The sequence below is a fragment of the Lactuca virosa genome, chromosome 9, assembly GCF_052849685.1.
Source record: "Lactuca virosa cultivar CGN04683 chromosome 9, Lactuca_virosa_CGN04683_v6, whole genome shotgun sequence".
Taxonomy (NCBI): domain Eukaryota; kingdom Viridiplantae; phylum Streptophyta; class Magnoliopsida; order Asterales; family Asteraceae; genus Lactuca; species Lactuca virosa.
This window is the reverse complement of record NC_136434.1, coordinates 299,170,518-299,197,577: the sequence shown is the minus strand read 5'-3', so window position 1 is coordinate 299,197,577 and position 27,060 is coordinate 299,170,518. Positions and strand designations below refer to the sequence as shown.

General features: G+C 34.4%; 1 protein-coding gene across 5 annotated transcripts; it reads left to right on the top strand.

Moving 5' to 3' along the window:
- Positions 1–251: 251 nt before the first annotated feature.
- LOC145140834 (disease resistance protein RUN1-like) lies at positions 252–26,114 on the top strand. Of its 5 annotated transcripts, XM_079074208.1 has the most exons (12): positions 252–807; positions 1,516–2,617; positions 2,722–2,790; positions 2,912–3,136; positions 3,275–4,006; positions 4,116–4,710; positions 4,812–4,909; positions 6,060–6,191; positions 6,885–7,064; positions 25,075–25,272; positions 25,390–25,710; positions 25,852–26,114. In XM_079074208.1, exons 1-12 carry the CDS (start codon positions 365–367, stop codon positions 25,933–25,935), a joined length of 4,179 nt encoding a protein of 1,392 aa, XP_078930334.1. In that variant the 5' UTR covers positions 252–364; the 3' UTR covers positions 25,936–26,114. The 5 variants fall into 5 exon arrangements, with proteins under 5 accessions (XP_078930334.1, XP_078930336.1, XP_078930337.1 ...); XM_079074210.1 differs by lacking the exons at positions 25,075–25,272; positions 25,390–25,710; positions 25,852–26,114 and adding exons at positions 16,409–16,533; positions 17,181–17,877; XM_079074211.1 differs by lacking the exons at positions 25,075–25,272; positions 25,390–25,710; positions 25,852–26,114 and adding an exon at positions 17,181–17,877.
- The last annotated feature ends 946 nt before the right edge of the window (positions 26,115–27,060 follow it).

Below are 27,060 nucleotides of genomic sequence, written 5' to 3'. Positions count from 1 at the left end.
CCATTTTCTAAGATGTCAGTAAAATAGTAATTTTACACATAACATAAACAGTATCAATGATGGAGACCCGATTCAAAATGAACCAAAACCATAGGGATGAAATTGGAAATAAACACTTTTTTAGGGACCCAATCAGTAATTTTGGCATAAACATACGGACCAGTTTTATAGTTGCTCTAAAGTTTATGTTGTATTGTATTTTTTATTTTATTATTTTTTTTTTGTCGTTAAATACAAGATATTCGCTGCTGGAATCGTGTTTCTGTAATGAAAATTTTCCTCGCAACGGGAGATCGAGAGAATCCTGTTTCATCTTTATCCTTACCGATCCATTTCACTCGCTTCCGTTTCTTCATCCGTTATTATGGCTTCTCATTATAACGTTTTTTTAAGCTTTAGAGGCGAAGATACTCGCCATTCTTTTACGGATCATCTTTACGAGGCATTAATGCGAGCAGGAATGGTTACTTTTAGGGATAGCGAAGAAATTAGAAGAGGCGAAAAACTGCAGCTGGAGATCGAGAGAGCAATTAAAGAATCTGGTGCTTCAGTAATTGTATTGTCACAGAAGTATGCAACTTCAACTTGGTGCCTAGATGAGCTTGCGTTGATCCTCCAACAAAGGAGGGAGTGTAATCACTTCGTTCTACCTGTTTTTTATCACGTCGATCCTTGTGATGTGAGGAAACAAAGGGGAACTTTTGCTATTGAAGTCAAAGCCTCTTCAAGGTGGACAGATGACAACGTGAGCCTGTGGAAGAAAGCTCTTAAAGAGGTTGCTGATTTGGCAGGCATTGTTTTGTCTGGGTATGCATCTTTGTCTGTTCTTGTAATTTTAGATTCAAATTGTAGCAAAATACTGGTCTCGATGTCTGACTTAGAGAACTTTTTGTTGATAAATGTGTAAATACTTTCAATGAATCGGTAACAGATCTTTGTTTACAGAGCAGTTCGGAAAAGTAGATGAAAAAGTAACTATATTGATAAAAAAATGAATTAAATTGATGTAATTTGTAAATTACAAGTGTTTGATGGCTACATTTTTTTTTTCTACATTTCAAATGCCTAATGGGACAAAGTATAAAATACTGTGATAATTTATTCTTTTAATGCTTGTTGATACATCATATATATGATCTAGGAAATTAAGATAAAAAAGAGTTATATTGTGCTTTCGAGCATAATTGTGGAATTCCATTATTTTTTACGTTTGATTAAATTAGTATTTTATTATTGGTTCTTTTTCCTAGCTCCTTGCTAGGTACTGTTTTTTTTATTTTATTTTATTATTAAGATAAAAAAGACTGCATAGGGATCATTGGCTGTTTCAAAAAAAAAAAAAAAAAAAATTGGTATTTTAATGGATCTGCAAATATATTTGAAAAACTTCTATCCCGTTGCAAATGCTGTAGTAGGGTAATTTGGAAAGTTAATTATTCAATATTTCATTTAGTTATATCAAAGACTGTAAATGCCCTCCCATGAATTTGTTCATTTTTGTTCATGTTGTTCAAGGTCTGAAGCAAAGCTTGTGAAGGAAATTGTTGACATCATTTACAATAAACTGGATCGCAATGAAGTTAGTCTTCCACCCAATATAACAGGGATGGCCACGCGATACGAGGAGATCAGTTTGTGGTTAAATCAACCGGATGTTGAATTTTTAGCAATTTGCGGTATGGGGGGAAGTGGCAAGACAACACTTGCCAAATACATCTACAATTCAAATTGGAAAACTTATGAAAACGTGAGTTTTATTGAAGGCATTGGTGGCAAATGTGAAGAGCCCAATGGTATGCGTGTGCTACAAGAAGAACTTCTCAAAGGCATTTTAGGTGGCAAAAAGAGAAAAATACCTAGTGTTTCCAAAGGTACATGTAAGATTGAGGAGGCCTTACAGACACAAAGGTCGCTTATTGTTCTCGACGACATTGTTGAACGTGGTCACTTAGCTGCTTTACTTGGAACTGGGAAGATTAATCCACAAAGCAAGATTATAATAACAACAACCAGAGATAATATAGATGATTGGTTTAAGTTCACAGATTGGAGGTGTCAAGAATATAAAATGAAATTATTGAATGATGATGAATCGTTAGAGCTTTTAAGCTGTCATGCTTTTGGTTCCAAAGTTCCCATGGAAGGTTTCGAGGAGCTTGCAATACAAGCAGTAGAATATTGTGGAGGAAATCCTTTGGCCCTTGAAGTGTTGGCTTCTTCTCTATCCAATAACAATACCATCTTACATTGGAAAAGCCAATTAAATTTACTGGAAAAAGAAGTTGATTCTAGAATTCAAAATGTACTTATAATGAGCTACAAATCATTGTCTGGTGACTTAGAAAAGGAGTTGTTTCTGCATATTGCTTGTTTCTTTGTTGGAAAAGACAAGGATTATGTGGTAAAGATATTGCAGCATGATTACTGTGCATTCTCCGGGATCAAAAGCCTATCCAACAGATGCCTTCTTTCTGTTTCACCAAACAACAAACTGATGATGCATCGATTGCTACAAGAGATGGGGAAAAACATAGTTCGTCAAGAATCGAAATTCCCTGCAAAACGTAGTAGAGTCTGGCTGAGTAGCGATTCTTATAAGATATTGAGTAAACGAGAGGTGAGATGCTTTTTCTATGTATGTTTAAATTTAATTAAGCCTACAATTACTTTCACACACTTCTATTTCATTTAATTCTACAATTTATCCTTTTTTCCTTTTAGGGTTCAGAAACTATAGAAGGTTTAGCACTTGACATGCAAATGCTAGAGGAACAGAAGTTTGCTTACAAGGTAAATACAGAATCGCTAATTAAGAAATGCCGTGTGTGTATACATATGTATATTTAAACACGCATATTTATACATGGATCTGATAATAAGCTTACTATTCCTCTTCATGCTAAATCTGCAGTCATCAAACCTCAAGACAGATGCACTTCAAAAGATGGATAGACTGAAATTGCTCCAACTAAACTTTGTGCAGCTCACTGGGTCCTACGATAATCTTTCAGATGAGTTGAGATGGCTTTGCTGGCTTGGATCCGATTTAAGAACCATACCCTCTGACTTATTCATGGGAAACTTGGTGGCTATAGATATGAGCTACAGTAAATTGGAAGTATTTGAACCCCCCATGGTAGGGAGTCTGATTCTGATATCCTCTTATTTATTTATTTATTTATTTATTTATTGCATATCCGTTTAGCTTCTTGGTAATTCTGCTTTATGAAGACAAGGAGTGCTACATTAATTAATCTTATTACTTTTGCAACAGGTTCTTCCGTCACTGCAGATTCTGAATCTTACAGACTCGCACAACCTACGTGAAGTCCGCAACATGTCCATGATCCCTCATCTAGAGACTTTGATTCTTTGGAACTGTCACAGTCTGGCTCGTGTTTGTGAAACAATTGGAGGCCTGACAAGTCTTGCACTACTGAACATGACAGGATGTAGAAACCTGTGCAAGAGTGAGCAAACAGAAGCTTCTACCTCTGGTGGAGGAGTTGCAGAACAGCCTACCTTTTTCTTCCCACCTTCATTACACCGGTTATTCCTCAAGGATTGTGATCTTGAGTGTACTGATTCGTTTCCTCTGAGTTTTAGTGTTCAACTATCTTTGCAGTACATGAATTTAGGCAATAGTCTATTTGAGTTTCTGCCGTGTTATGACCATCTTAAAAATCTTCGGGTCCTTGACTTGAGTTTATGCTCAATGCTTAGACAGCTTCTTTGTCTCCCAAGTACACTTGCAGAATTGTATGTGTACTATTGTATGTCGCTGGAGGAAATAAGCTTCCAATCACATCGATTCACATTGCAAGAGTTTGGCTATGAAGGCTGTATTAGTTTATTAGAAATTGAAGGCTTTATCAAATTGGTGCCTGTAGCCAAACTTGAAGAAAACGATTTGGGACATATGAAGTGGCTAAAAGAATATCAAAATCATGAGGTGTGCCTGGTTGGTGATGATGAGCTCACCAAAGGCAGAAGTTCATGTGTCCAGGTAGGTTGTTTCTCTCTTAAACTCATGCAAGAGCACACCACATGTACATCAACATACCGCCTACAGATTATTATTTATGACTAATACTCTTGTACTTTTTCATGGCAAGATGTTGTATGAATTCAATATAATGAGCACATCTCTTCCAGACATGGAGGTTCCAAACATGAAACCTACTTATGTATCAGAGTTATCATATTTGTACTTTGATGTGCCTCCGCCTCCCAAGAATAGAAGGCTCAAAGGACTTGATGTAACTTTTAAATATAAAACAATATCAGGTGAGGATGATGATGGGTTATGGTTCTGTAAGATCAGTACGAGCAATGGTGTTGATTTGATGTACAACCCCAAAGTCTTTGGCAAACCTAAATCTGGTGAAGTTGGTATATGGTTAAGCTATTGGCCAATTGGAAATGAACTGGACACTGGAGATAAAGTCAACGTCTCCATCGCTGTGATCAGTGGATTGGAGGTGCATGAATGTGGTGTGAGCCTTGTTTATACTGATGATGAGGAAGCTGAGGAAACCTTGGAAAATAACATGGGATTGGTAGAATCTCTTGGAGGAGGTTTGTCTGGATTTCAACTAAGCACAGGAGCTTACTATCTTTGTCGCCGTGATTTGTTTTACTTAATGGAGGTCAGTAGACCGACTCCTGACTGGTTTAGTATTTTAGTTGGTGATACCATTGACTGTACAGGTATGTCCTTCCTGTCAAGCTATATCAAGCTAATTTTGCGCATTTATAGTAAGATTTATGACGCATATAGAGAAAGTTCATATTGTGACACATTGTTACAGAGGTACGAGGATGGAGAAAGACAGGTCGACCTACGCAGTTGAATCCATCGTTTACTGAGTTAAAGTTTGTTAGATGCATCATCCAAGGTCCTGAATCGGTAAATTTTTTCTTTATATATATATATATATATGTATTATATATATATATATATATATATATATATATATATATATATATATATTACAATCTCTCCTCTCAATGCTCTGTGATAATGAAACCCTCATGTTTGATATCTATATAAATACCGGTTATAGCATCCAAGTTTCTAACTAGAAGACTTACTTGCCATATAAATGACTTGCTTGATCCCTATGCAGTCCGGTTTGCTTGAACCCTAACCATCTTCTTAGAATGCTTTATTGACCAAGGAATGTTCCTTCCTACACCTCATCGTGTATGATCTGTTACACGACCTTTTTACATTGTAAAGCCATTTTATATGAATATGATCTGTTCCTTCGGTCTGGTACGCTGGAGTGCTTAAGCAGCAGATTCGAAATGAGTGGTCTACATTTATTCCCTCGTTTTCAATCTTTCTTTTCTTCATTGAACCCTCCACCATATATATATATATATATATATATATATATATATATATATATACATTCTTTTGAGAACCAAAAAAGGCAGTGTTTAAACGATATGTAGGCTCAAAAAACTATTTGACGATATTTTTTATTTTTTATTTCTTTTTTTATTACTCCTGATATATATATATATATATATATATATATATATATATATATATATATGAATCAGTTGTCATATGGATTGCAGACGCATTCTTATCTGCAGTTATATGGTTACGGACACATAGTTCAGAACTACGGATTTTGAGTTCGCAAGTTCTCACAAATCTTTAGGTTCTCACAAATGGAGGGTCTACAAATCGTGTACCATGCCTTTGTCGTTGCTATAAGATGAATTCGACCTTTATGACTTGGTCTTATCATAATAGTTGATTTTACGGCTCTCCACTCCACTGTTACAATAGTATATCTACAATTCAAATACAACTGATATACATCCGATATCACATAAGTTCACATAAGATACTTTTTAGTTTGATAGCAATGTGTCTTTGCTATTATCTTTTTCAGATATCACATAAGTTCACATAAATAAAAAGATTATCCAAACAATTGTAATCTAGTTTGACCTTTTGTACTTGATGCTAATTTTGTTATATGTAGTGTAATGATTTGGTTTTGCTAATTTGGCCCTCATGTTTATAAAAAAATAAATAGGAGGACATTTACAAGATTGCAGATATGTCAAAATCATATATTGTCGATAAAACATTGGAGTTTACATCAAATCTGCTTGGGGAGTCAATGATAACTTCCACATCTTCTAAATTTAGTGAACTATTAATAAAGGTAACCGAGTAAGAGAAAATTTACCATTTGCTAAACATTGGGTTCTCCCATGATTATATATATATATATATATATATATATATATATATATATATATATATATATATATATATATAGGGGAGGGTTAATGCGAAAATGCAAATAATTTGCGAAACGCGAAAGCAAGAAAAAACTATGAGATTTTGCCACCTCAACCTTATATTTTGGACAATAATTCATCCAAACTTTGAACTACATGATGATAATCATCGATTACACATGAGAAATTATTTCATATTAGCAAAATATGAGTTTTGACATTTTTATTATGAAAACATAAATTTATAAGTGGTCAAGAACGTGAAAAAAAAATAGTTGATAAAATCGTCTTTAAATCTATATTATCATAACACAATCCAATATAAACTAATTATCATTAATTTATTGTTAATAAATTTAATTTTTATAGTACTTGTGTTTGATTTTTATAAGATAAAATCTGTTTTCGCGTTTTCGCAGGATATTTATGTTTTCGCATGAACCTACTTGTGTGTGTGTGTGTGTGTGTGTGTGTGTGTGTGTGTGTGTGTGTGTGTATATATATATATATATATATATATATATATATATATATATATATATATATATATATATATATATATATACACACATGGTTTTTCTAATTTGGCCCTCATGTTTATGAAAAATAAATAGAAGGACATTTACAAGATCGAAGATACGTCAAAATCATCTATTGTAGATAAAACATTGGAGTTTACATCAATTTTTCCCGTGGACTCAATCATGTCTTCCACATCGTCTAAATTTAGTGAACTACCAATAAGGGCATTGATATCTTCCACATCGTCTAAATCTAGTGAACTACCAATAAAGGTATGTGAGCAAGAGAATTTACCATTTGCTAAACAATGGGTTCTCCCATGATTATATATATATATATATATATATATATATATATATATATATATATATATATATATATGTATATATGTGTGTGTGTGTGTGTGCGCGATATGAGGATGCGATCCTAGCCATTTATCTTGGAGATCAAAAAATTAAATAAAAAAAATTGTAAAATGAAAACTAAAAAGAAAAATCCGCAAATTTTTTTTAGATATTATTTTCATCATTTAATTTATTCAAAAAAAGAAAAAATAATTTAAAAAAATTAAACATTTTATTGTTTTTTTTCGGAATATAGGTAAAATATTTTAATACAATATTACACTATAAATATTCAAATCGAATTTTTAGAATGTTAGAATATTATAATAATTCACTATAATTGTTAGATATGCGAAAATATTCTAATATTAATATTGTTAGATTTGTTAAAATATTCTAATATTCTATTAGAATTGTTTGAATATTTATAGTTTAATATTGTAGTAGAATATTCTAGCATTTTAAAAATTCAATTTGAATATTAATGGTATACTATTTTATTAGAATATTTAACATATATTTCGAACAAAAAAGGGTAATTTTTCTATTAAATTTTTAATTTTTAAAATTTTTTAAATCCTTTTCTAGTCTAAATGAAGAAAATAATATATAAAATAAAATTTGAGAATTTTCATTTATTTTTCATTTTAAAAATATTTTTTTGATCTCCAAAATGAATGTCTAGAATTGCGTCTTATGTCACACAAAATATGATGGTCTCACATGAATCTAACTCTCTCTCTCTCTCTCTCTCTCTCTATATATATATATATATATATATATATATATATATATATATATATATATATATACATTAATAAAAGAGTAGTTTTAGTTGCCTCATGTCAATTCTATTATGTATGTGTACTTATTGTTTGCCATATATCATATTCTAAGAGTTCTTTTATGTAATCATATCCCATAAAATTAGCTAATATTTAATTTTGTATTTTAAAATTTCATATTATATTCAAAGATTTTCAAAAAGTATTTATGTCATAGTCAATAAATCGGGAAACTATTATTATCAAAATTAAATTTGAAATGATATCCATTTTTTATCCGGTGTATACATTTAGTCCTTTAAGGTTACTAAATTTATTTGGTGTATAGATTTAGTCTTTAAATAATATTTTATTTGCAAATATCATTTTGTATTTTATTAATGTCTCTAACTATTTTAATTGCTCTTTATTAAATTATTTTACTTTTTATGAACCGTAGAACCCACTGTTTATAACCTTATATATATATATATATATATATATATATATATATATATATATATATATATATATATATATATATATAATGTGAGAAACAAAACTTTTGTTAGAAACATTAGAAATAAACCATTTGCATATTTTTTGACGAAACAAGGAAATAATCATTAGTAGGGATATCAACGGGACCAAACGGGTGCGGAAATAGCTCCCCCCCCCCCCCCCCCCCCGCTCCTTAAATCAGATATTGATCTCGCCCTCGAATCCCCTGTTTACATTGCTCCCTTACAGCAACATTGAACTTATCAGATTCAGTAACATCTCTCATACATTATGCAACAACATCTTGGATTTTATTAATAAAGCATTGACAAAACAGTGAAATAGATTACACAACAAACCATAAATTACATAGAAATCAGTGAGAAACAGTAAGAAGCAGAGGGTAAATCATCAGAAATCGTGAGCCAACGCTTGACTATCGAGGGTAAATCAAGCAATCGGTAAATCAAACTCTTAATTGTATCAGAGTGGGATATAGAGGGTAGATTACCACTTACTAGGGGATGTGAAGTCATGGACTCATGGTCGAGTATACTATATATACGAAGTTGAACTCTCGAAGACACAATCGACTGTCGTGATTCGTGAAGAACAGTGAAAGGGTGTCGGCAGGCGGAAGGGCATCAACGGTCGGTGAGTCTATTGTTGACGACGCTGTTGACGGGAAAGGTAAAAGGCGTTGGGTCGCCGGTCGCATCTTGGATGGGAGTGGGTAGGGATGAAAGTGGGTCCAAACCCGGACCGGATGGACCCGGACCCGGAACCGGTTAACGAGATTTTTTAGAACCGGAAACCGGACCGGTATATAGGAACCGGTTTCGGTTCGGTTCCGGGTACGATACCGGGTAAAGTGGGTCTAGAACCGGAAAACACGGAAACATCAAAGTGGGTAGGTTGGAACCGGATAAAGTGGGTTTAGAACCGGAAAACCCGGAAAAACCGGAATTTTTTGGTAATTACTTACTACTTAGTGGGTTGAACTTTGAAAATTTTCAGTTTTGATATCTCGAATTCGGAAGACTGTAAATAATTGAATATTAAAGCAAAAATGACAAAATATAGTCTAAACTCATATACAAACTGTAAACTACAAGTTGAAAAAACCACATGTCAATCCGACTTCAAACGAATTAGATATGCATGTTTTAAAACTTTCACCGAATACAAAAAAACTGGAAAACGAAAAACCTCCAGCTTTAATATCTCGACTTTGAGGGGCTGTAAGTCAATGAATATAAAACTAAAAATGTCAAATTTATAGTCTAAAATCATGTACAAACTCATGAGATATGCATCTTTTAAACGTTTTACAAAAACCGGTTCCGGCCCTAAAAGTGGTTCCGGTTCCTAACACCGGTTCCAGTTTTTAGACCCGGTTTACCCGGACCCAATGGACCCAAACCCGGATTACCCGGAACCCGGATAAAGCCAATTTTTAAACCCGGAACCGGAACCGGTTTTATATATTCCGGTTCTAACGGTTCCGGTTCCGGTCCGATTCCCGTTCCGGTCCGGGTTTCCGGTTCTAAATCTCATCCCTAGGAGTGGGAGAAGTCGGTCGTATCGTATCTCGTTCTCGTATGTGATTATGAAGATTGGAGAAGCCCTAAAATTATAGACTTTATTTCAGTATTTACCATATGTATTTTACATTAAATATATATTTTTTATATAAATAAACAAACGAGGACCCCGCGGGAGTAACGGACTGAAATACTCACTCCCAACCCCAATCCAGAAAAATAAACGTGTTTAATCTTGCCCCCGCTACCGAATTTTTAAAAAATTAGTTTTGTACGTTATCGGGGTCCCACGAGGTTTTTTTTACATTCCTAACCATTAGATATCTAACACAAAAATAAAAATAGCATATGTTAGAAAAAATTGGCCGGAAAAACGTCTTTGATAATTCATTTTTTGGTAACTTACTGATTCATTATAGGCTTTGGATCCCGTGAGAAACAAAACATCAATACATTAATATTTCATTATCAAACACTATTATATTGATATATAAATCTTCCAAAGATTGAGTTTATACATTTTTATATTTATATTTATAAATGAATATGTCAAGACTAATTTCTAACATTTATACATAATTATATTCAATATTGATTAAACCACTTCAATGAAACAAATTACAAAATTCATCACTGTGTCAACCATTTTCCTGAATCAGTCGCAACCTCATTCTTCTATTTGAATCAAATGGCTCGCGAGCTTGTGTAGTGAGTAGTAGTGATACCTAAAAAAATTCCAACATTCCTTTTTCTTTGATCAATATCTACAAAATGACAATACTATGTAAATACTATAAAATGATTAAAAAATATATTAAAATGAATGATTGGTAGCAAAATCATATGGTGTTGTAATCATAAATAATTATAACCAGTCATCTAATCGTTTATGTTGCAAATAGTTATAATCATAACTGATTATTATCGGTGTCTTCTACTCATATGGACAACAATACTTATAATCATAAATGATTATAACGAACATAATCAAACATTTTTTTATTAAACAATTATCACATGTAAAACCACCTTACAAAGACGAAAATACCCTTTGAATTTTGAAAGAGGAGGTTACCCTTGATCTCGGTTTTCCACACGGTGTTGGTGACTCATCATCTCTAAGATGCGCAAAGAACATCACATGAGCATCGCCACACCCTTCAAGTTTCTCCAGGAACTCAATTTTGTAAGGATAATTAGCCGAAATATGCTTCCCTTTCCAAATGGCGACGTATTCTTTGATTTTACCTTCATTCCCATTCAATTCTACTTCTTGTACTTTTGGTATATTAAAAACATTCAACGACACCTTTACCCTAACCCTAGTGTCACACCCCCAAACTGGAACGATAGAAACGTTCGGGGGCGGAGGACGTCATGTAAGTATCACAACACATACATTATAGTAATCAAAGTACAAACAACCATTGCATTAATAAGTATAAGTTTTACATAAGTTTTTAAACATTACATATTTAAACATCAAAGTAGATACGGTAGAAGACAAAAGACGCAGCACGGTACTAAGATGTATTCTCAAAAGCCCCTGGAGTGTACCTGTCTACTGGATTCCTGAGAATACAAGTTATTTTGAAAGAGAGGATCAACATTTAAGATGGTGAGTTCATAAGTATTTTAGTTATATAAAGTAAACTCCAAGATCGTGGAAAAGTTCGCAGGTTCCTACAGAAAATCCTATATTTTCTACTGTATATGAATGATAACCACAATAGTTCCTACTACAATCACTTAGTTTATACTCCCTCCGTCCCAAAATGATAGTCCATTTTTGACTTTTGAAGTCTTTTTTCTTCAACTTTGACCTTAAATATTTTTATTTGTGTTATATATTACTTGATAAAACTTATAAAAACGAAAAAATATTTAAAATACAATCTATTCATATATTTTTCATCAAGTATTATCTATCAAAAACAAAAATATTTAAGGTCAAAGTTGAAGAAAAAAGACTTCAAAAGTCAAAAGTGGACTATCAATTTGGGACGGAGGTAGTACTAGTTATATATGACCTAATATCGAACGGACAGTTAAATGTGTGTATCTGCCCTAAGTCCACAACAAAACAAGGAACAGGAAGTAAGGCGGAAGTCACATATTCCACTGCCTATCTGATATTACTTATATATAACTTTGATGTATAAACTAAGGAATTATAGAATTAACCACTACATGTCCTTTATGTTATACTAGTTTAAAGAAAGTGAACAACTACGTTCCAGAAAATCCTATATTTTCTGCTTTATAACTGATAAGTAGTTTTAAATCCCCATAAAACAATTCTGATAAGTAGTTTTAAATCCCCATAAAACCGTTCTGATAAGTAGTTTTAAATCCCTATAAAACTGTCCTGATAAGTATTTTTAAATCCCCATAAAACCTTTCTGATAAGTAGTTTTAAATCCCCATAAAACGGTTCTGATAAGTAGTTTTAAATCCCCATAAAATCGTTCTGATAAGTAGTTTTAAATCCTCATAAAACCATTCTGATAAGTAGTTTTAAATCCCCATAAAACCGTTAAGTTCGTGAAAAGTAATTAATGCAGTAGTATTTCTTAAAAATAAACTACCGATGAATAACTACTCTAATATTAACCTGGTTAATTAGGGTTAAAATGTGATAAAGTTGTAACCATGCTGGACTAGAATGAACACGACGACCTACTGGCGTCGAAGACTTAATATTTGACATTTGTCACCCCATGGATGGTCTGCCAGACTGTAGCTAACAGTCGGAATGTGGGATTGTCGGTCCCGTATAGATCTATACACACAATGTCCGCTCTCCCTCCAGGAGACTCTGGTTACAAGGATGTAACATAGCAAGTATATTGCTATGTCCTGAAGACGTACCATTACATTTTAGTTTAAGTAAAGATTGAATTATACCATTTTCTTGACAAAGTAGTTTAGACCTCGTATACTTATCGAGAAAATAGATTTCTCGTTGGCATGATTTCTCATGAGTGTACCCCTTTGCTCAGCGTGATACAAAGGTAAAGATACTGATTAAACTACCCATTTTATATTCCCATATGTATAATATATATAATTAAGAAGAAAATGGCCTTCGGACAAATAACCCCATCTTAAGCCCACATCCAAACAAGGAAAAGGAAATAAGGTAACTCATTAGTCCTAAGCCCTTTAAATCTTATTTATATACATATACATATATGAACATGAATTTGACAATTATAAGAAAAGAGTTTATAAAACATTTTCAAAGAGTTTAACAGTATTAAAAAAAAAGAGTCTACATGACTTTAAGTCATTATGGAAGTATTTGGTAATCCTTAAAAGCATAAGGATATCTTTAATGTGATCGATATCACATGTAATTATTAACACAATTAGCTTGTGTTCAACTTGTAGTACCCCCCCCCCCCCCCCAAAAAAAAAAAAACATTTAAAATCATTTAAAAGGGTAGATTATAGGGGTATGAACTCACTTGATAAGTTGCGATTCGGGCAACGTTTCGTTCGTTAGAAAGGAGTTTTCTTGATAAAACGGAGAGTTTTTGATGAAAAACTGGCTTCACTCGGGCAGAGTTTCTGCTACGAGACTGAGAACTTCGGGGCTTTGGGGCTTGGATATGATATCTGGGCGGCGGGGTGGTGTAAAGAGGCTTAAAGATAAGTTTAGAATGAGAGAGTTGAATTTTCTAACACAAACCTGGAGACCTCGCACTCATTTTATACTTGGTTGAACCCTCGCACTATGCTGGGCGTACTTCGATACGCGGGGCGAACCTCGGTACGCTGGGCATAGTAAGAGACGTGGCTTCGGACATGTCAACTGAGCAAGATACGTGTATGCATGCGTTGGAGGAGCAATGTGGACCATCTGAGGCCTAGTGTCCGAGTATGTTGGGCGTAACCGAGTACGCGAGGCGTACTCCTTCGCACCAGCTTCGTAATGTGAGCCCAAAACTTCAAAATTTTGTAACTTTCGCATACGAGCTCCGTTTTTGACATTCTTTATATCCATGCGTAGATGATATTATACTCTACAACTTTCGTTTAGACTCCGTCGGCTAATTTTGATTTTATTTTTAATGTTATATTTTTAACAGACCGAGACGGGCTTGATTTTATTTTTAATGTTATATTTTTAACAGGCCGGGACGGGCAAAGTCCGTTAAAAATTCATAACTTCTTCATCTGACGTCCGTTTTCGTCTGTCTTTTTACCGATGTACTACTATTGACGAGACCTTCGATTCTCGTTTAGGTTGTTTTGGCCAAAAGTTGTTCAAACTAAAATTCGAGTTTCAGGCTGTGTACCGCTGTGCCGAATCTTAGAAAAATCGTAACTTCCTCATACGAAGTCAGATTTGGACGTTCTTTTTATGTAAACTCTCGGTTTAACGCATTCTACGACTTTTATTTATATTGTTAAGGCAAAAAAAAGCGTTTTATTAAAAATTCACGTTTTACGTTAAACAGTGATTTGCCGGTTTTGACGCAGATCTTCGATTGGTCATAACTTCTTTGTTATAACTCGGATTTAAGTGTTATTCATATTTTTGGAAACCTTGTTACAATATCTATTACTTTATTTATCCCAAACAAGAATATTGAACAATTTATTTTTGACGCTATTTTAAGTTGACTTTTATTGAACATGCATGACCTTGGGTTGACCTTTTTTGACTTCAAAGGCTAGAAAATAACGGGTTGTTACATCTAGTGCCGATCTTCGCTGGACTTTCTTCTTCAGAAGCGGAAGCCGATATCGGATCGTCGATGATTTTCGTGGAGCTGGAATCTGACTGATACGTGGATTCAAACTAGAAGTTGGTGTAAGACGACAGTAGAGCCATCTTAGTAGTAAATTAATGACGAATCTGGCAACTAGGGAGCGCGAAACATCGACGGTCATTGGTGTTAGATCGCCGGCTGAAGAGAGAAAAGAAAAGGGAACCGAATTCATAGAGGGAGGCGGTTTATTATGAAACCCTATAGAGAGAGAGTGTGAGGAGGATAAAGATACGAGAATATGAAAGGAAAGAGAACAGAGTGAAGGAGGCAGTTTATATATATATATATATATATATATATATATATATATATATATATATATATATATATATATATATATATATATATATATATATAATGCGAAAACATAAATATTTTGCGAAAATACGAAAACTGATTTTATATTGTAATAATCAAACACATGTACTTTAGAAATTTAATTTATTAGCAAGATAATAAGTTTACATGGGAGGGTGTTATGGTAATATAGATTTAAATGTGGTTTTAACAACCGTTTCTGGTTTTTTTTTTTTTTTTTTTTTTTTTTTTTTTTTTTTTTTTTTTACTACGTTCTTAACCACTTTTAAATTCAAATTTTCATAATAAAAAAGTCAAAAAACATGTTTGGCTAATATGGAACACACAATTTTTTTAAATTAAAACAATCAAATAATATTAATATAAATTAAATAATAAGTAAAAAAAATTAAAAATCCCACTAACGAATGTCACTCACCACCCAAACAAAACCATTCACCACCACCACCACCCGTCACCGCCATCCATCGCCACCACCCCATCCACCACCTATAAAAACCATCACCCACCATCATCGCACTTTTCATGGCCACCACGACCATGACCACCACCACCATCACCACCACTAGCACCCCCACCCAAGACCCACCAAAACCACCACCCACCACCATCGCCACCCCCACCACCCACCATCACCATCCACCACAACCATCACCCACCCACCTCCACCACCCATCACTACCACCCGCCACTACCACCCACCACCCATCATCACCACCCGCCACTACCACCTACCATCACCACCCGCCTCCACCACCCATCACCACCACCGACTACCACCACCACGACCACCCACCTCCATCACCCCATCACCACCACATGATACTACCTTTGGATAAAAAAAATATAGATAACATCATGGGTAACTAGTTTGTGTAACCAAAATAAATGAATTTTATGTGTTCAAAGTTTTTAATATAAACATGGGAAACTTTTTACTTCTATAATAAAAAATTAATGATAATATTGGAAAAACAAAAAAGTGAATTGAAATATGTGCCATTAAAAAAAATGTGAACTTCTAACCAATAAATTACTATGACAACCTTCAAAAATAAACATAGGGCTGACAAGTCACTATTCATCAAATTATATTGATTAGGAGTGGTTAAATCATTTTTTTCTTACAAATCTTACACTTTTTTCTTATATGTTGATGAACGTAAGTCAGAAAGTCTTAAAAAATTATGACAAAATACATATTTTAAATTTAGCAATCAAATTTTATGTTAAAATATGTATTTTTCTATAATCATCCATATTTAAGTAAACATTTGACCATTGTCTAACCCATTTTAAATGTATTTTTCTATAGATAATTAAAACATGTTTATGTGGTTTTTTCATGGTTCTAAAAAACGCAGCATGACGCGCCTCAAGGCGTGCCATGGCGCGAGGCGTGGTGTAGCCGTTACGAAAACGTCCAAGGAGGGTTTGTGAAGCGTGACGCCTAAATAACGCATCAAGGCGTGTCTTATCGCGTTATGGAGTGAGTTTTTTTCAAGGCGCGAGTTTTTTTGTTTTGTTTTTTTATCGGACCTAAAATAATTGAGTTTTTGTTAACTTTTTTCTATTAGATATTAATATAACACTTCTAAAAACTTCATATATTTGATAAAATTCAATAGGTATATGATTTATATCTTTTAATGTATATAATATAGTCACGCATTGAAAACGCCATGGTTCGCCAATGCTTGTCATGGATTAACTTTTACCTTAACGCCAAGCCACGCCTTTCGTTATTTAGAACCATGAGTTTTTTTTCATAATAAAAAAATTAAAAAGAAAAAGGAAATCCACACTATCTCTCTATACCTAGACATGGTAAGACTTTCTCTTGCAGCTACCTATGCTAGCTACCTATGCTTAGTGAGAAAGAAAACAAATTAGTAACCTGGTTCAAATTTTGGATTTGCTTTGAGATTGTGGGTATTCAAAATGTCATAGATGCAACTCTTATCCCTCTAATTCTTGCCTTCTCCGATCACAAATTAAATTTAGTTTTCTCCATCGTGATTGGAATCCGAACCCCAATCTATGTTCGTTCAAACAACCTCCTTCTCTTCTTGTTGATTGGAATGCCTACGCATCATCTTTACGACCTAACCAATATCTAACTTCTTCCAACTGCAGTTTGGATCTCAAAGTTGCAGTTAGTGATAAGGTTTCCAACACTTTTAACACGGCAGATCTCCGGCACCGTAAATCACGGAGATTTTCTCAAGCAAAGCTCTGGCTGACAGTAACCTGAAGTAGTTCGAAGTTCTACAGACAACAAATGATTATGCATAAAACAACGGAATCTTGGTTCACTTGAGGTACATGGCAGACGAAATCAGCAAGGAGTAGTGGTAAAGAGATTGAAGCGATGCTTTGCGGGTTTGAGATGTAGTTCGACGGTGGTCTTCTGATCCAGATCTGGTGACTAGTTTTGGTGACCAGTGAAAACAAGATCAAATAAGAGATGCAGAGATGGTTTCTGACGAGTGAGCGAGTGGCAGTGAAGCAAGGAAATGACAAGAAGATTCGATGAGAGTGAAGAAGCAGAGTTCTAATTGTGTATCAGTCGTTCCGGTCGTTTTTCGGCGGTGGTCTGACAGTGGCTTAGCGTTGGTCGGTGAAACAAGACCTGGTAGCCTATGGCGGCCGATGAAACTAGATCGGAAATCATATCGGAAACCGAAAGAGAATTTCATTTTAGTCATCAACAAAGTAGATCGAGAAAGCTTTTTGTCGGAGCGATGAGACGAAGGACATGGTTTCTGGCGTCGTTCCAGAGATTCCGATGTCGTTTCGGTGGCTCCGACGGTGGTCTAGCTTCAATCCTAATCGAGAGAGGGGGGGGGGGGGTGGGGGTAGGGGGTAGTATCTTTTTATTTGTTTAATTTATAAAAATAGTAATCTTTTTAGTAAAACTTTAAATTTTTAGAATTTGGAATTTGTAGCCCAAAATTGTTCTCATTTGTTTTCAAATTTAGAATTGTTCTCATTTGAATATATATATATATATATATATATATATATATATATATATATATATATATATATATATATATATTGAGAACTCAAAATTTCGTTAAAACCCAAGAACATTTTTTTTTCGAATTTGTTTTTTTTTCAAAGGACTTAATGCATTAAGATGTTTCTTAATAAGCCACTATAAAAGAGTAAAAAAATGATTTTTTGTTGGATGCATATATTTGCATATATGCAAATTGTGATATGCATATATGTAAATTTGTATTTCGGCATATATAGGGATCTTGAGATTGAACCCCAGCCACGTATTTCTTACTTGCCGCTCTAACACTCCAGCGTACCGGCAGCAGCGGACTATGTCTAATCATAAATGATTATATGGCAGAGAGGTATAATCATATATGATTATGCATGTTTATACATATATGCTTAATCATAAATGATTATACATATATGTTTGTTCACAGACTGAGTAATCATATATGATTACGACAGTTGGTGGCAGAAAAGGTGGTGGTGACAAAGATAGCGGTGGTATAAGTAACGGATGTGACAGTGGTGGAGTCGGCTGGTGTCAGAGGTGGTGTAAGGGTGGTGGCGGTGGCGGTTATGGTGGTGGGGATGGTGGCGGAGGATAAAGGAATGGGCGGCGCTGTGTAATCATTTATGATTATTCTAGACCTGCCGCTCCGGTACGCCAGAAGGTTATTGCGGCAGATGTGAAATACGTGGCTGAGGTTGAATCTCGAGATCTCTATTTTATTTTTAATCTCAACGGAACCTATCTCTATATGTACGTATATGCACCCAACAAAAATAAAGCAACAAAAATAAAGGGTTTTTTTTCAATTTTTTTTTATGAAAATGCATAAAAACCAGTGACTAAGCCCCCCAAAACCTCTTCTTTTTTTTTTTTGAAAAAAATACAAAAAAGTAATTGGGTTGTATTGTCACAAATTTTCAACAAAAAATTTTATTTTTAAAACAGTATTAAAACTTTCCAAAAAACATTTTTCATAAAAGATATGAAGTACCAGATGATTCAGTAGTCATAAAACCAAATAAAATTTATTAGCATACTGTATGCTGAAGTCTTAAAACATAATCAAAATCCAGATAGGTAAACAGTTAAGCCCTACTCGTTCCCATTGTCACTATATCAACTTGAAAAACATTGAACTTGACAAAGTAAGTACAAAGCTTAGTGAGTTTCCAATATATCATATATCATATCACATATACAATGCATATACACAAAGGCTCATATCCAACACCTTTGTTGTAGCACCATAACTTTTACTCATCATTTTATATTATTAAAGATATATTTTTATGAAAACATTCAACAATTTTCATATTTTACACTTTCAATGTTACAAAACAACACCAACATTTATCGCATAAAAGAAAATGATCAAAAATCTTCTCTACTTCCTTTCGTAATCTCCACCGGGTACACTTTTCTTGTCAACTTCTATGCCTGAGTACATAGCAAAAACTACGTATGCCCGAAGACTCATGATTTACATCAGTTTTGACTCAATCAAATACTTCAAACACATTTTAGAATCTTGTTTAAACTTTAGTAAACTGATTTCTAAAAAAAATATAGTAAAAAAATTTATCAATAAAACACAAGTCAATCAGAACCGTCAAGACTCAAATGCGTTGGAATCTGCATTTAGGGCTTGATCCAAAAATTCAAAAAAATGAAATCGTACAGATTCCATAAGAGAAGAAAACAGGGGAATCGCTTAACTTCCTTGCCCACGAGTGAAGCAATCAACTCGTAGATCTTCGACATCTTCACTATTCATGGCGAGGCCAAAACTAGCTCTATGAGGGAACTTATAGTTTCAGCACACCTTCGGCACTCAATACTTCTATGTATATATACCCTGCAGATCACATAAAACCCGTCCATGCCGATACATGAAGACATGAATCATTCAATACAACTTCGTTACTAACTCTACTTCGTTACGAGGAGTACCATCCCAATAGTGTTTCCATTCCTTTGTTTTTACAAAACTACAGTGACATTAAATAATAATAAAAGAAAAAAGAAAACGGATATATATTATGCTAGTGGAACTTGTGATCTTTAAATTCATTGTTAACAACAGAAAACCCTACTTATTAAAGATCAAGAAGATATTACAAGAAATCATAAAGATATGTATGGATTTACCAAATAGAAAACATAATCACATATTATTCTCTTTACTGCAAAGTGAGGATTTGGTGATTCATAACGGTTTGAGTATATTTTAGTAATTATGTATATTTTAGGGTTATATTTGTAACTTTATTACTTTTAGCTAGGTTTATATGTTAGTGGTAACTGTAAAATCAATGTGTACATTTTGTTCTTCAATACAAACAACAGCTTCCATTATATGGATTCCCCTCTTCTTCATCAATCAACCTTAGTCGATGTCTCAGATGGTATCAGAGTTTGATAGGTTCAATCGTTGATTTCATCTACTAACAATCACAAACTATTCCAAACAGGCATCGCCAATCGATTACCATTCCAGTTAGACATCTACAAACTCATTTCAAACACATGTTGCTAATTCATGAACACTTGCTATTGTTTTGTCTTTTTTTTTCAATTGATCCATTTCTCGGTTAGACATTTCGGACATTTTGGTTATTGTTTGTCTTTTTTTTTTCAATTTATCCATTCATCATATCATTCCTAGTCAATGAAATCTACATTTTCAATCGGAAATTACCCTTAGAGCTATAGGTTTTCAAGATCAAATTAGATCTCAACTATCTGATTTTGCAACACAAATCATTCCCTATTCATCACATATCCTTACTAATGTTGGTAATCTACCCTATCTATTTATTCCTTATTACATGAACGTTACCTTACTCTACCAAACAACCTATTATCTTTTACTATAAAATTATACCAAGTCAAACTTCTGTTGATTAGTTGTTGGTACAACATGAATTCCATTCATAGTACCTCATGTGCAGTGACAAATTCATCCACTCTAATGGATTTATTACATTAAAAATATAGAGTTGATATAAATCCTGTAAAGCCCTAATAAAAATTATACAAACTCTACTTCTGATGTGTTCACTACTTCGAACCCTAAAGCATTATCACAAAGAAATCGAGAGTCAATCCAATAACTCATAACAGGTTCCATGAATTTTCATCATCCTCAAGTAATACATGGTTGTTTGACTTTGGTTGGTGTAATAATATGACACCATATGACGATTTTTTCATCACTAAATAGTTACAACACACTTTCCCTTCAATTTGTATGGCTCATAGCACACTATTGCCTGCAACAATTGTTGAGCATGTCTCCAGTTCACATTTATCTTTACTCAATATTGTTCATGTTCCTAATCTGTCTTTGAGCCTTATTTCTGTTATCCAATTACGTGACTCTGGCCTAAATGTTCTTTTCACCCCTGGTGGTTGCCTTGTACATGATCCAAAGACCAAAGATATGTCAGACCAAGTAGGGTTTGTGGTGGATATCTGGATACTAACTTGGATCGTGTGAACACTTTCCGAACTGCTATTTCTACTCTATGCCTGAGTTACAAGAAATTCAGCCTAGGATAATCCAAGAGGACACTTACGATTCTAGGCACAAAAATCGTAAGCCAAATTGCTAGAAAGATTTTGTGAGTGTTTGAAGAAAAATGAGAGCTAATTTTCGTATATCCCTACTCAAAAGGAAGAGTCGCTTATATAATAAACGAGATTAGGGTTTTATTAGGGTTGGACCGTCATGAGTTGCTTTTGAAGCAAGACAGGGTAATCCGGATTTTAATGAGGATTTAGGGTTTCCAAAACTAACGAGTTTCACCATAATCACCCCAGCCAGGGGCTTTGCCCCTAGGACCCCGCTAGGGGCGCAGCCCCTAGACCCCGCCAAAGGGGCGCCACCCCTTTAGATACCCCAAACCTAGGGGCGCTTCCCCCGGATCCCCGACTTGTCGTTGAACCGGCTGATAATTCGATCTTATACATACGTGCACTCTGCATAAACCCCGTACATATATTAGAGTACAAATTATGAATCCGCTTAGCTCACATGTTAGTTCCAGTTACATAAAATGACATGATGACATTAAAATCAGCAAAATTACTCTAGGAATATGGCGTAGAGTTGGAAGGATGTATGAAGTGTTCTACCTTAGTGTTCCTGAGTCATCATCAAATTTTGTCGCCTCTATATCAAGTATTTCTTCTTTTGATATGTATGCTCGCCTAGGTCATATCTTTGTTTCTCGACTTAAACTACTAGCTCAGTCTGTCTTACTTAGCAATGTTAAACCTCAAGCAGGTTCTTTTTTGTCATGTCAACTTGGAAAATATCACTCCTTGCCTTTTACTACAAATGATTTTACTTTCTCAAAAGCATTTGACTTAGTTCATTAAGATGTTTGTGGACATGTTCGTCACCATACTATTGGGGTACTAGGTACATTGTCATCTTTGTTGATGATTCCACTTGATTTACATGGATTTACCTTATGCATCACTATTCAAAGTTCCCCAAAACTTATCTCTTTTCCACGAATGATTCAAACTCAATTTTCAAAATCCATAAAAATATTTTTGGCCGAGAATTCCACGGAATAAAAAGAGTCATCTCTTATCTCCTTATTGAAGGGACATGGTATAATTCCCCAATAATCTTGTCCAGATACATCACAACAAAATGGTCGAGTTGAGCGCAAATATCTACGCATCTTAGACATTGTTTTTACACTGTTAATTTAATATTAGCTTCGATAACGATTTTGGGTTGAGGCAGCCTTCAAAACTTTCTACACAATAAATCGTCATCCTACACCTATATTTTAAAACAAATCCCTATATGAATGTCTTCATGAGTTTCTTCATGAGTATGATCTCTTAGAGTTTAGGGTTGTGTTTGTTTAGTTAAGTTGCAAACTCACGAACATTCAAAACTTGAGCCTCGTTCTCGATTGTGTTGTTTTCTTTTCTTGGTTAAAGTATCGAATACAAAGTATATGGATGTTAGGATCCTATCTGTAAAAGATTGTGTATCTCCTTTCTTGTCCCTTTTTGGGAACGAAAAACTGTTTCCTTCCTTTCCAAGTTTCTAGTGTAGTCTCGATCGGTATGTCTTTATCTGACAGATGCCTCAATCTCATTGGACATTTTCCCATCCGGTTCCGGCACAGATAACTCCAACACTTCTGAGTCACCTCTAGATTCATTAACTTTTGGATTGGTAGACTCCGCATAACCCTTTAATACACCTTCATGACCTATCTGTGAGACTTCTTCACAATCTACTAATTCTAATCATAATACTCCATCCGAACCGAGACATTCTGATCGAATAAGGAAAATTCCATGTCACCTTCTTGATTTTCATTGCTACACTACATTGTTGTCTAGTCATGAAACAACTTCCTACAAGGAAGCCTCGAATAACCCATGTTGGCAGAGTCACTATGGATGAAGAGCTTCAAGCATTACGGAAAGCCCATGCGTGGGAACTTGTGCCCTTACCTCGAGCAAAATCACTTATTGGTTCTAAATGGGTTTATAAAGCAAAGGCAAGATGGTATTGTTGACACATATAAAGCTCGACTTGTTGCCAAGGGCTTCAATAAAGAATATGGTATTTATTATGAGGAGATGTTTGCACATGTCACCCTCATCCCTTCTATTCATACTCTTGCGATTGTTGCAGGTTGCTCTATCAAATGGATGTTAAGCACGCATTCCTCAATGGTAACTCGTTATGGAATTATACATATGCCCTCCGAGTGACGTTGATTACCCTAAAGGGTATGCTTTTTAACTTTAAAAATCCTTTATTGTCTTTAACAGGCTCCAAGGGCTTGGTTCGAGAAATTTAGCAGCACGATTATATCATTACGGGGAGTGATGGTATTGGTACTATAAAGCTAAGGCTATCACTCGGTTCTTGCTTCGAAATGAAGGATCTTGGCAATCTTCACTTTTTCTTGGTCTTGAAGTGCTTTCAGATCGACTAGGAGTCTACCTCTACCAAGCAAAATATAGTTCAAATTAATTTCTTGCTCGAGCCTTATGGATTGCAAAGTGGCTTCAACACGAATATTCATGGGAGTGGTACTCCTCTTAGCAACCCTACTACTTACAGACAATTAGTTGGTTCATTGGTTTTTCTAACAGTTACATGACCAGATCTTGCTTATGCAACTCACATGGTTAATAGGTTTATGGTAGCACCGTATTCTGAGTCATTATGCAGTTGTTCTTTGGATCCTTCGATACCATAAGGGTACAATGTTTCATGGACTACATTTTTCGTGCAATCTTTAAATCTGAAAGCCATCTTCGATGCATACTGGGATGGTGATTTTCCTGACGGTCTACTACCGGTTATGGTTTCTTTCTCGGTGATTTGCTTATTTCTTGGAGTAAGAAACAGTCACTTACAGCTTGATCAAGTACTGAAGTTGAATATTGAGCGTTAACAGATACAACTCAAGAATTAGTTTGGCTACGTTGGATTTTGGCTGACATGGGCGGCCTAGTCCCTTCCTACATCAGTGTGGTGGGACAACAACAATGCGATTCAAATTGCCCACAACGATGTTTTCCACGAGCGTACAAAACATATTGAAATTGACTCTCACTTTGCCCGTCAACATGTTCGTAAAACTGTTAGACTTCATCCAATTTCAACGACTGATCAACCTGAGAATATCTTCACCAAGGCACATTTTCTTAGTCATTGTAAATTTCTAGTTTCCGAACTCAAGTTAGATCATATCTTACCCACTTGAGTTTGAGGGGGGTGTCAGAGTATATTTTAGTAATTATGTACAGTACAGGGTTATATTTGTAACTTTGTTCCTAGGTTTATATATTTCTGGTAATAGTAAAATCAGTGTGCATATTTTCTTCTCCAAGACAAACAACAGCAAGATGATCAATCATGTGGATATATTACAACTTCCATAATGTGGATTCTCCCTTCTTCTTTATCAATCGATCTGTCACACTAACCATCCTTATTTGATTTCCTTACAGCAAGCAGATCATACACCTGATGAACATCTTGCCATGGTAGAGGGCTTGGGTAAAGCTAGCATCAATCTTCCTTCAAGCGGATCCATGCAAAAGGCTGAAAAACAAGTAACTCACAGAGAAATCGAACGTTACCGGAGGCGAGAAATGAGCCAACTTTATGCTTCACTTACAAGTATACTTCCTATTGAACTCGTAAAGGTGAATTTTGATCTATTCTTTCCTTATATATTTTAGTTAGTTCTTTGGTGCCAAATGATATCAAAGAGGCTAACAAATAGACTGTTCATGTTGGAATCGGTGATTTTTGGTGTTCAGCGAAAACGTTCCGTACCAGATCATCTGTTGTCAACAGTGCATTACATCAAAGAAAAGGAGGAAAATATTAAGGAAATGAGTACAAAGAGAGATCGGCTCAAGAAACTTTTTGACACTAATGAAAGTTTAGTGAATCACTTATCCAATACTGTCTCAGTGAAGTTCTGCAATGGGATGGTCGATATTGTGATAAATAGTTGCTTAGAGGAAGGTTTTACCTTTTCACAAGTACTAGATGCAATTATCAAAGAAGGGATTAACATAGTAAGCTGCACCTCAACCAAAATAAATAATCGGTTACTTCACTCTATCCATTCTGAGGTAGATCCTACACATCATTCTTCAGTTATACTTTGTCATTTTTGATGGTTTTCTTAGTCCTTAATTATAAAAGCCTAACCTGACACAAGGAATTATCGAAGAACATTAGTTTAACCCTCATTTCATGGATTGTTTTTCCAGGTAAGTGAGAAGGCATTGATTGATCCATCAATGTTGCAACGAAGACTAGTCTTGGTAGCCAATACTTGGTCAAATGTCATTTAAGATAGTTCTAATCACAACTTGAAACCTATGGTATTTTTATTTTCTTTTTCCAGCTTGTAGGAGATGTCACAAAACACATTTATTTGACCCCTCGCATGATTTAGTTTGTTGTGCATAACATCAAAAGCTTAGTTTAACATGAAGTTTTAGCTGATAATGTAATTTTGTGTTTTCCTAAATTGGAAATGTGTCTTCTTACATTCATTAGATACATGATCTCGTACATGTCACGTGTTGCATTAGTTATTCTTGTTACGGAAGAACATAAAATTCCCCCCTCACTTTCATGGATTATTTATACATGCAAGTGACATGATAATGATTTATAAGATTATGATATAAGATTTTAAGATTAGTTGTCATGATCGCAAGCATTGGACCAAATTTCAAGAAAGATTGTAATTACAGTTTGAAAACTAATTAATCTTAGTACTAGTACAAAATTACGCTTTATCCGCGTAAAAAACCTGTCATTATAGACATGTTATGTCCGGTTTTTTTCATTAAACATGAAAGAAAAGGACGCGTCATTGAATATAAGTTATGCTTTCGTTCAATTGTGGTGAGTATAGCCCATGAAAACCTGTTATTATAGGTCAAACCTGTCATTATCTAGCAAAGTGTTTTTACAGATGTATCTATTTTATTTTGATAACGGTCATGAATAACTCCACTAGAGTGATGTGTTTTTTACTATAGAGTCATAAATGTTTACTTATAGTCACCATTTATGAATATTATTGGGATCATTGTTGACTTTTGGAGACACGAATGTAATTAAGGTGTAAGGATAAGTTACCTGTACTAACGTGTTTAATGGTTTGTTTACATAAACCAACAAATAAAAAATTTGGAAGAAAAATGATCTATACTAACATGTTATTTCTTTTATTATGATTATTGATAACTTTTGTTGACATGTTTAATATTATATCGTGAATACCTTGTACATTTATTCATTCATTAGGCAATTAAATGATGACAATATAATGCTTATAGTGTTTTTTTTTCCTATAGAGTCATAAATGTTCATTTATAGTCACCGTTAATAAATATTATTGCAATCATTGTTGACTTTTGAAGACTCGAATGTTACTAAGTTGTAAGAATAAATTATCTTTACCA